This window comes from Solanum dulcamara, chromosome 1 (assembly GCF_947179165.1).
Source record: "Solanum dulcamara chromosome 1, daSolDulc1.2, whole genome shotgun sequence".
Taxonomy (NCBI): Eukaryota; Viridiplantae; Streptophyta; class Magnoliopsida; order Solanales; family Solanaceae; genus Solanum; species Solanum dulcamara.
Window position 1 is genome coordinate 83717344 of NC_077237.1, and position 10904 is coordinate 83728247.

The following is a 10904-nucleotide window of genomic DNA, read 5'->3' on the forward strand; positions in this document are numbered from 1 at the left end:
GACATAAAACAAAGGATACCATATCCCACAAAGTCTTTGAACCCATCGGTGACCCATAAAATTAGAATCAATTTTCACTTATACACTTCAACTAAGCTTTGTTCATTTTAAACACCTCATGTCAGGCTCCGCTATATATGTCATTTTGACACTTTTTGCTTACATGACATAGTGTGTGTCAAACACTCGCTGACCGCAAGTAAATGGCTTATTTAGCCAATTTTTAGTTATTTTTTTTTCCTTCTTCTTTCCCGTTTTTCAGCCACCATTTTTCCAAAAGCTTAAACTTCAAATATGGTGAATGAAGATAGTTACAACAAAATTATGGAAAATGATGAAAAACGTTTTAGAAATTTAGGAATAGACCTATTTCAAGATTTAAATATTGAAAAGATTGACAATTTTAATTTTAAATAAAATGTGATTTGGTAGAATAGAGGGAGGGAGAGAGAAAGAGAGTGGCAGCGGTGGGGGATCTCCATTTTTTCCGATGAGCATGGTGATAATGATATTTTCAAGATCTGAAAAAAATAAAGAAAATGGTGATTGAAAAATATATTTAACTCACAAATAATTTTTAAGTAAATAATTTAAAAAATAAAAGAATAAACCAAAAAAATAAAAAAGCACCCGTCGGAATTGTTTGGGTTTACTTTGGAATTTTTCTGCAAAATGGGTTATTTTAGAGAAGACAATCAGCAGGGGAGGGTGGGGGGTGCTTCTGCAATTTTTTTTTTTGATCAAATCTCTTTTTTTGAAAATTATTTGGGCAAAAATGCCAAGTGTCATCGATTCATTGGCCATTTTTAAATTTTTAGTTAAAATTCATTATTTAATAATTATTTTGGATAAAAATGACACATGTCGTTATTTAATTCATTACTTTACACGTTATTCGCGAGTATAACACACACATATTATATATTTTGGCCGATTGTGCAAAAAGTGTCAAAATGACACAGCTGGGCCTGACATGAGGTGTCTAAAATGAACAAAGTCTAGTTGAGGTGTCTAAGTGAAAATTGGTGCCAACTTTAAAGGGTCACCGACGGGTTTAGCCTTTTTATTTTGCATGTTTTGAATTTCGAATTCTCCACACATATTTCTATAATGATTTTCTCTTCGACACAAATTCAAAATTTAAACGAGATGTTTAAATTTGGTAATTGCTGTCATGTGATCAGGAAGTCACAAATCCAAGTCTTGGAAATAACCTCTGCCAGAAATGCAAGGTAAGACTGCGTACAATTGACCCTTATGATTGGACCCTTCCCCAGACCTTGCGCATGGCAGAAGCTTAGTGCACTGGACTGCCCTTTTTATTTTTATTTTTATCACACTACATTCAATTTAATGAAGGTGAAATTTATTATTCATACTATTTTAGTGGATGAATAGAGCAAAACTATTTAATTCAGATGAATCAGTAAATTAAATGGTAAAAAGTGGTTTGCATCCTATATATATTTACACTAACTCATAGTTGTGTGTGTATTAGCCGAAATATTGAATGAATTAGCTTTGTATATTAGTAGTACCTTGTTTTGTATATTTTTTTAACATATTTATAAATAATGTTTGTATTATGTATTGAGGAGTGTATTATTAAATACACGAAAATCCATGATATTAGTAATCCAAAGAGGTTTAATGCATACATTAACATGGTTAAAGACACAATTGCCCCTCAATTTTTGTTTTACATCTTTCCACCAGATTTGTGGAGGGTATCTTGTAAATAAATATGTTCCAAACAATTATGCAATGCAAGTCAATTTTAATACGCCAAACCAAACAATGCATAAGAAATAATGCAAGCATAATTAATGTAAGTATAACTTAATTGCTAAAGAATTAGCAAGCCGACAAGGCTGCAACTGAAATCATATATAAAATAAGTAGACTAGGATACTATCGAAAAGCTGAAAAGACCCAAGAAAGTATGTCTAAAAGTCTTTAAAAATACTATAGATCAACTGGTCAGTACAAAGCCCTGAAAATGCTCAACAACTATACACAAAATTCTAGTATACAAAACCTACAAATGACCAACAGCTCCAGAAAGAATGTAGCTTATCAATTCTCAGTTGAGATAGCCCTCTAATGCAAAGGCCAATCTAGACCTATGTCTAAACATGCAACATGAAATGCAGCGTTTCAGGCAACGGGACGTCAATATGAATAATATGTTTTGGTATATAAGATGGAAGGTAGAATCATAAATAGTTGCAGTAAAAAAAGATAATAGAGATACCACCTAAAACTGAAACCCTGCTAGCCATAACAGGAAGATAGCTAAATCCAGAACACAACTCTGTAAAAAATGGTCGTATATATAGGTGCAGATGCATGAATGCTTATCCGATCAACTGCTAGCAATGATGGTATGTCCGGTAGCTAATTGTATCATCTCTGCCATCTATATTGTATACATCTATATAGGCAAATAGGTCCCATTTCTTCGATTATGGCTCTGTAATGAATGCATATAACACGCCTTGATATGAACTCTGAATGCATATGCTATGTACATATATGGCTCTTTCGTGCTTAAAATCTCCATGTGACTTCATTTAATTTTCATGGGACAATTTAGGCCTATAATATTCATTTTTGACTTGACACTCTTGTCTTGACTTTAACTTAGCAAATTAATTATTTAGAAATTCAAAAGGAGACAGAGACATAACTTGATTTATTACAAACGACTCCAAGTTGCTAATAGTATGATTTTCTTTAGAAATAAGGTTGCTTGACAAGTATAAAATCCAAATAATCTAGTACAAGATTTATTATTAATATCGTTTTCCAAAGTATTTTCGTAAAACTTCTAATAAGAAAGAATGACTTAATGACTTTTTTAGTTGCAACATACTAATCCTCCAACTTTTCAGTTTCACTCTTAGAATAATAGCTTAGTAATAGACATAAGGAATAAAAAATTTAATGGAGAATAACTTTAATCGTCAAACATACTTCACAATATTACAAGTACGATAACGATATGATGAAGTCTAAGGAATAAAATCACCAGACATTTCAATGCCCTTTACAGAGAATCTTCCTAGTGATAAAATAATAAAAATGACTCATTCGATGATTTGTAATTTTTAAGATTCATGCGATATGAAGAAGAGAGTTTTGTCTTAACATATCTTTGAGGATGACAAAATAATTAAAGAAGCGGTATATGTGGAGGGAATCCCAAAACATACTTTTCAAAATTCAATCTGAATAAACAACTAACCAAAAAGACATCCCTTCTCTCTTTCCCTTAAAACAAAAATTCCCAAAATCTCAAACCCAAAATCTGAAAATTTCCCTCAAAAACTCTCTGCTGAATATGGTGCCATATATATACATACACCCATCTCTCCTTCTAGCTTCCTCTCCCTCTCTTACCCCCTATTCCCCCCACACAGAGAGGAAAAATAGCAAGCAATGGCAGATCAAGAAAGTTTTGTTAGAATTATAAGATTGGCCAAGAAAAGGGCAGCAGAAGCAATGGTTCAGCACTTGCAACAGCCCAACAAGAAGAGAGTTGTGTTGGGAGAGATTAAAGATTTGTCCAATGAGGGTATCAATCAGAAGAAGGTCAAATCTAAGCAGACTATTAAGAGGAAGGTGAAAAGATCTGTTACTGAGAAAGACAAGGAATTTGATGTTGATGCTAAATTGGATGATGACCCTCAGATGTGTAGTGCTTATGCTTCTGATGTATATGACTATCTTCATCAATTGGAGGTTAGTGTTTTTGCTCATTTCAATAAATTTTGTTGTGTTGTGTACTTATGAATATCTGAATCTTAATTATTTAGATCTTAGTGATTAAGTCTGTTTTGCATTTCATGTATTGGAGTAAATGAATTAAGAAGTCAAATGTTTAATTGCTTAATAGAGCTTGATTTGGTTTCTTATGGATGTTTTTGCAAATGGGCACTCTAAAGATTGAATTTTGGAAACTGGGGTGTGGTTAATATCATTGAATTATCAAATCTTGTTTAATTGGGTGTTACCTATTAGAGCTTAATGTGGTTTCTAATTGATGATTTTGCAAATGGGCACTCTAAAGATTGGATTTTGGCAACTGAGTTGTGGTTAATATCATTGAATTATCAAATCTTGTTTGGATTTGATATTTAGGCTTTTGAGTTTTTGGCTTACTCTGGTTTTTCAAATCACATTGAGAAAAAGAGAAGACCATTGCCTGATTACCTTGAGAAAATCCAGAAGGATGTGAGTGCAAACATGAGAGGGATTTTGGTTGACTGGCTCGTCGAAGTTTCAGACGAATACAAGCTTCTTTCGGACACATTGTATCTTACTGTTTCCTACATTGACAAATTCTTATCAGTGAATGTCATCCCTAGGCAAAGACTTCAGCTTTTGGGTGTTTCTTCTATGCTCATTGCTGCGTAGGTATCTGAGCCAAGAATTGGTTATACTTGTTATTTTGCTTATGAATCTAATATAATCTGTTTATTATGATCAGGAAGTATGAGGAAATCAAGCCTCCACATGTCAAGGATTTTTCATACATTACAGCCAATACATTTACGAACAAAGATGTCGTGAAGATGGAGGCTAGTGTGTTACAATCTCTCAAATTTGAAATGGATAGTCCCACATACAAAACATTTCTTCAGTAGGTCTCACTGTTTCATGAATAAGTAGATGTGCACTTGTTAACGGACAATTAAGATTCCTCGACTGATATGTCTGTCCTTTTCTCCTTTATATGCAGATGATTTACTAGAGTTGCTCAAGAAGATGTTAAAGTAAGTGCACCAAAAGGAAAATGAACATTATGATTTTCAATTCAACCGTGTTTCTGTTAAGTGGTTGTTATTTTATGTTCTTTCCGCCTTCTACAAAAACCTGATTTGCAGTTTGAGTTTCTCGGCTACTACCTAGCCGAATTAAGTTTATTGGATTGTGAGATTCTTGCCTTCTTTGGTAGCTGCTGCTGTGATATTCCTTTCAAGGTTCACATTACAGCCAAAGTCACATCCTTGGGTGAGGGTTTTGATCCAATGTTTGATATATGGCACGCTGAATTAACTCTTTCCATTTAATTTTGTAGAGTCTGGCCCTTCAACGTTGCTCGGGATATAGACCAGTGGATCTAAAGGAATGTGTTCTTATCATACATGACTTGCAATTAAGTAGAAGAGGTAGTACTTTAGCAGCTGTGAGGGACAAATATAAGCTGCATAGGGTATCAATCTGCATGTTGTTGATAATTGGTGATTTTATTGTAAACACCCTGCATAATTAAGTAATCTGATGTGAGCATTTCTTTGATTTTCTTGTAACAGTTCAAATGTGTATCAACATTGTCTTCTTCTCTGGAAATACCAGATTCATTCTTCTAAGACACTATATAATGATTTATTGGTCATATGCTTAGAAATTGGTATGAGAAGTTATGATGATACCTGGAAGAGATGGAACTCCCTTCTTGATGCTGGCTCATGATCTTTATGATGTATGAAAGTTACAGATTGTCTCAAAATAAATGTTTCTTGTAATAAGCTGGAAAATAACACCAGAATACTATATTATATGAAAAGATATGAATGCATACAGTATTACTACCTTTATTTGCAAGTACTAAACCCCTATTGCATTTCTATTTGGTTGCCTAATTTGAAATGGTTCTAGTATGTATTGATAACACCTCTTTGTAACAGGCTTGTCTATTTAAGACTTTTGGTGCCTTTTATAGCGATTGGTTATTATACATCCTGAATAGCATTTGACATTTAGATCTTTTCTTAAAAATACTTTTTTGTTACGCATGGGAAGAGGGAACGGGGAAGAAAATTACAAGTTGGGAACCTTCACCAACAAGTGAAAGATTAGATAGCCAACAAACTAAGCTTTTAAGATCCTCGGACATTTAGGTATTAATTGATTGTTCTAGATTTAAAAAAACAAATAACCCAAAGTCATCTTTTTTCAATTTGTTTATGCTGTAAAAGATAATTAACATTGATGAAATTTTCTTAAGAATCTCATACAACATTAATAAGATGGAATGAAACATGACAGAATTCAAAAAGTCTCCAACTTTATCTTTTAATTAGTGTGCAACATTATCTTGTAAAAAAAATTAGTGGAGGGATCATGGGTTACTACATATATCATCATTGCACCGGTAATTGATGAAATTAATTTGCTAAAAGAAGTTAGGTTGACTGTCTACAACATATTCTTTGAGGTGCGTTTCTTTCATGAACTATGCTAATATGAATTTTCAATTATTTTTTTCGATAATTGTGTTAGTTTGTACGCATTTTGACTAATTCCATGAGATACATGTCATCTTCTATCAGCAATAAGTATTGGGTAACTCTATCCACCAACGATAGAACATATGAAAAGAATTCATCTAGTTTTTTTTTTCTATTAGGAATTAAACCTGAAACTGCATGGTGCTCAACCTACGTGAATGATTACTAGGCTACACCCTTAAATACAAATTACATAAATTAAACTAACACGGGATATTTTGTTCACTAAGTTGTTCTTAATTGATCTTATGTATTAATATTTTATTATTATGTTTATAATATGGATAATGGATGTATTATACATACTTTAATTAGCGGTTTGAAAAAATCTTCCTGATTAACTTCACCTTGGTCCAACAAAGAGTCCATTCTAGTCGTTCAAGTACTACAACGGCAAAACTTTTCTTCTTTAGAATGTTCTTACTAAATTTTGTGGATATTCTATTTTGACATTCGAACTAAGTTTTGTTTTAATTGAACATCTCAACTTTTCATAAAATATTTCAATGGATGGAGGAAAAAAAACACCTAAACTATTCTAATTTTTTGAGTTTGACATCAACTATTGAGAGAGTGAGTTTCCTAATTGAACTATCAACCGATGATTAGTGTATAACTCCTCGTAAATTCTATGGTAAAGATCTAAACCATTCGTCGTAAGCATGTAAGCTTGGACCAAGTGATATCCTACTTGTACATGTGTTTTAAGGTCCATTCCTAAGTGTAGGAAGTGTATCAGATGTGGTTTAGGGTCATAAGTGACCTCTAACACTAAGTCGAGTTCATAGCTTTCCTATCGACTAAGTTTTTTGCATTAGTTCATACAAAGGTCAACTTTAAATGATCATATCTCTCTGAATATGAAGAATTAGGTGACCCATTACCTACAAAATTAAAGGTCTATGAGTCTTCTTTCCAACACCACTAAGTTTGCATCAATCCGAGTTTGGAGTAAAAAGTTATGACTGTTTTACGAGAGACACTCACAGTAGAGAATTTCATACCTCGGATTTACGGGTCAATTTTACAGTCCGCAAAATAAAGTACGGTCCGTAGTTCAAGCTCGTGAATCAACTTATGAAACTGAATTTCTGGCCAGATTTTCACAGATCCAACTACAGGCCATAATTTGAGCTTGTAGAATAAAGTCCTGAAACTTGTTTTCTTATCTGATTTTCACAGATTCAAACCACAGGCCCTAATTAGGGCTCGCAGAATGAACTTCCGAGGCTCATATTTTAGGCCCAAATTCCACGAATGGAATCCACAGGCCGTAGATCAAACCATGGTCTGTTGATTTTCCTCATAGAATGTTTTGACAAATTTTTAATTGAATTTTTTTTGTTCTTTTCCCATTCTTTGTAAGCCTAAACCTGAACATTTTAGTATCTGAATGGGGATTGTATCATAGTATTACCTCAGAATACTATCATATTGTCACGCCCCGGGAGGGTACCCTAGACGTGGCCGGCACTCAGAAACCATTACTGGCTCCCAAACGAACCACTTGACCTGATCACACATCCGTTCATTCATTCAATCAGCGGAAGACTTAAAATAAAGAGATAATTAGGTGGACAATCCCAATCAACAATCTAACTCAATAAAGAAAGGCCAAGGGCCAATAAATCGAACTTCAATCTATGTCATTAAATAGTCTGACAAGAACAATTCAAGAACATAAAATACTCAATCGATCCATCACTATCTAGTCTATGAAGCCTCTATCACTACTATCTAATTAGTGCCAATGAAAGGTTCATGGCTAACTCAAATCAGAATGAAAAGACTAAACTCAACGCAAGAATAACATAAGTGGTGTCCTCCGAATGTAGGAGAGGACTCACCAATAAGCTGAGTGTGAACAGATCCTTAACGGTGCGCCTATTCATGATCTCTTAAACCTGTCTCTACATCATGAAACGATGTAGGTACAAATGGACGTCGGTACGTGGAATGTACGAGTATGTAATATGGAAGAATGAAACATGTGTCAAGATAGAACAATATCAGTTTAAATATCTCAAGTCATAAAGATAAGAGAGACTCAATCAAGGTGTCGTAAGTCTAAAGTAAGAACACAGTTTAGACAGAGACTAATCATATACAATTCAACTCAGTCCAATCATATACGATTCGATCCAATCCAATCATATACAATCCGATCTAATCCAATCATATACAATCCAATCACATACTATCCAATCCAATCATATATCATCCAATCCAATCACAATAAAGTCAAAGGACTCAACTCAATAGATATGCAAATTAGAATTTAGCAATGTTTTACAATTCGACTCAATCATCTACAATCACAATCAAACCAATCATATCATGCACAATCCACTCAATTTGGGAGTTTCTCTAACCGATAAACATCACCTATGAGCCAATGATGTACAACAAGCCGACGTTGTTACCACATCCGTCCATACTTTGCCAGGGTATGAACGAATCAACCAATCATGGATCCATTAATCAATCAAGTCCTTTCATTTTAGGATAATGAAATGGGAAACATCTAACTTTAACGGTCCAATCCTTACCTGTGTTGGCTACGTAGTTCATGGGATTAGAGTATGGACTATACATGTGACACCCCGGAATTTTTTTCGCAAAGACTCGAACATTTCTCCACGTGTGTGTAGACTCGAACCGAAGGAATAGTAATTTTATACATGAGTTAGGATTAATTCCTAAGTATTTGAAGTATTTAGATGTGTTTAGGGGTCATAAGGGATCTCTAACACCAAGTCGAGTCCAAAGAACTCCAATCAATTATGTTTTCGGACGAGTTAGTATAAGGGTAAACTTCAAATGAACATATCTCCTAGCGTATAATGAATTGGGTGGACCATGACCTACCAAATTAAAGGTCTTTGAGTCTTCTTTCCAACTACACCAAGATTTCAATTTTTGGAGTTCGGATTCAAAAGTTATGGCCATTTTACTATAGACTAGTACTGCAGGAATTTCAAGCCTGGGCGAAATTTGGGCTTGGCGCTCCAGTGGCGTCCCACGCCACTATAGCGCCAGAAAATGGCCTCAGTAGTTTGGTCCTTGGCGCGATGCGCCACTATTAGATGTGCAGGGTTTTGAGCCTATTTTGGCTTGGCGCTGCAGTGGCGCGACGCGCCACTATAGCGCCAGCAAGACTTTTGCCCAATTTTCCAGATTTTTGAAGAGGGGCAACTTGGAATTTTTCCAAATTATATATACACCATCCTTAAGCATTTTGGACCATTATTTTCAGCTTCTCTCTCTCTCTAAAAAGCCCTAAAATTTTTCCTCTCTTCTTCTTCTCCAAATCCATCTCCAACAAAGGGTGCCTTCAAGAGTTTCAAGGATTCAAGCCTTCCATTGAAGACCTAACATCAAGGTTTCTTCAAAGTATTCAAACAAGGTATGTAAGGCTAAACTAAAATATGGATTGAGTTCTTCCATATGCCCATATATGTGTTGGTTAGGAGTTGTGAAAGAGTTGCACCTTCTAGAAAGGTTTTCTTGAAAGTTTTCCCTAAACTAAGGAATGTTTTTAGATACAAATGGTTGATTGATGATTTTAATGACTTGAGTTACTAAATAGTTATCTTTCATATTTTTGGCTACAAATGTATCTTTGTATATAGATTTATAGGTATTGACGATATTCTTGAGTTGAGTTTTGTTGAGAGTATGGGTCCATGTTTCATTCACATGAACTCAAGATGAGATTTCTTGTCATAAATGTCTTGAGGTTGAGATGGATAGTTGTGTGTATATATATGTATTGATTGGAATGAAAAGAATGAATTGGTTAGTTAAGAATGTCCCTTTTCTTCTATAAAATGAACATAGGACTAAAATAAGGATTTTGGAGTAGATGTTTGATGATTGATGTGATGGTGATACTTGACAATGATGTGATAATAATGTTTGATGATGATGTAAATGATAATATATGATGATGATGTGATGATGATGTTTTGATGACGATGTGAGTGATGACGTGAATGGTGCTTATTTAATATGTGTAGAATGATTGATGAAGAGGTATATTAATGAGAATGTTATGTGGTGAAGTGGATTGGAGTCTAATGTGATATGTGATTTACCTAATTTGATGTGGTTGGAGTCTTATGAGCATTTTGAAAATAAATGATTTTGAAACCATTTTTGCATAAACTATTTATACACTATTTTGAGTTTAAAGAGTAATTATTTTCATCTATGATTTGAAAAGAGTTTAAGCATGAGTTGAGTTTGAGAAATCTTTTAATTATTTTTGAACACGAGTATTTTGAGTATAAGTGAGTTGAGTATTTTTACTTTAAAATGTCGATTTTTGAGATTGTATAGATTTTAAAGAGAAGAGTTTGATGATTTGAGATGAGTCGATTTGAAAGAAGGTCCAATGAGGCCAGATTTGATTGAGTTTTGAAAAGAGTCCAATGAGACTAAATGAGTTGATTTGAAAGAGTCCGATGAGACTAAATGAGCATTTTGAGTATTTTACTCACTTGATAGATATGAGCATATTGAGTCTTGGGAGGAGTATCGAGCACCGAATTGGGTAAGAGTATAGTCCATACTCGAACCAATAAACTACGTCGCCAAACGTAGGAG

The 10904-nt window shown here is 34.0% G+C and overlaps 1 protein-coding gene across 1 annotated transcript; it reads left to right on the forward strand.

The window, feature by feature from the left end:
• The first annotated feature begins 4188 nt into the window (after positions 1 to 4188).
• On the forward strand, positions 4189 to 5603 carry LOC129889943 (cyclin-A3-1-like). The gene is made up of 4 exons (XM_055965426.1): positions 4189 to 4415; positions 4493 to 4645; positions 4745 to 4778; positions 5084 to 5603. The coding sequence occupies exons 1-3, from the start codon at positions 4249 to 4251 to the stop codon at positions 4746 to 4748; spliced, it is 324 nt and encodes a 107-aa protein (XP_055821401.1). The 5' UTR covers positions 4189 to 4248; the 3' UTR covers positions 4749 to 4778; positions 5084 to 5603.
• Positions 5604 to 10904: the final 5301 nt, after the last annotated feature.

What these genes read in the sequence shown, in the direction of transcription:
- LOC129889943 (XM_055965426.1), top strand. Translation starts at nt 4,249, where the DNA reads ATGAGAGGGATTTTGGTTGACTGGCTCGTCGAAGTTTCAGACGAATAC. An exon ending in TCTTCTATGCTCATTGCTGC is followed by an intron (nt 4,416 to 4,492) that starts GTAGGTATCTGA and finishes TATTATGATCAG; the next exon opens with GAAGTATGAGGAAATCAAGC.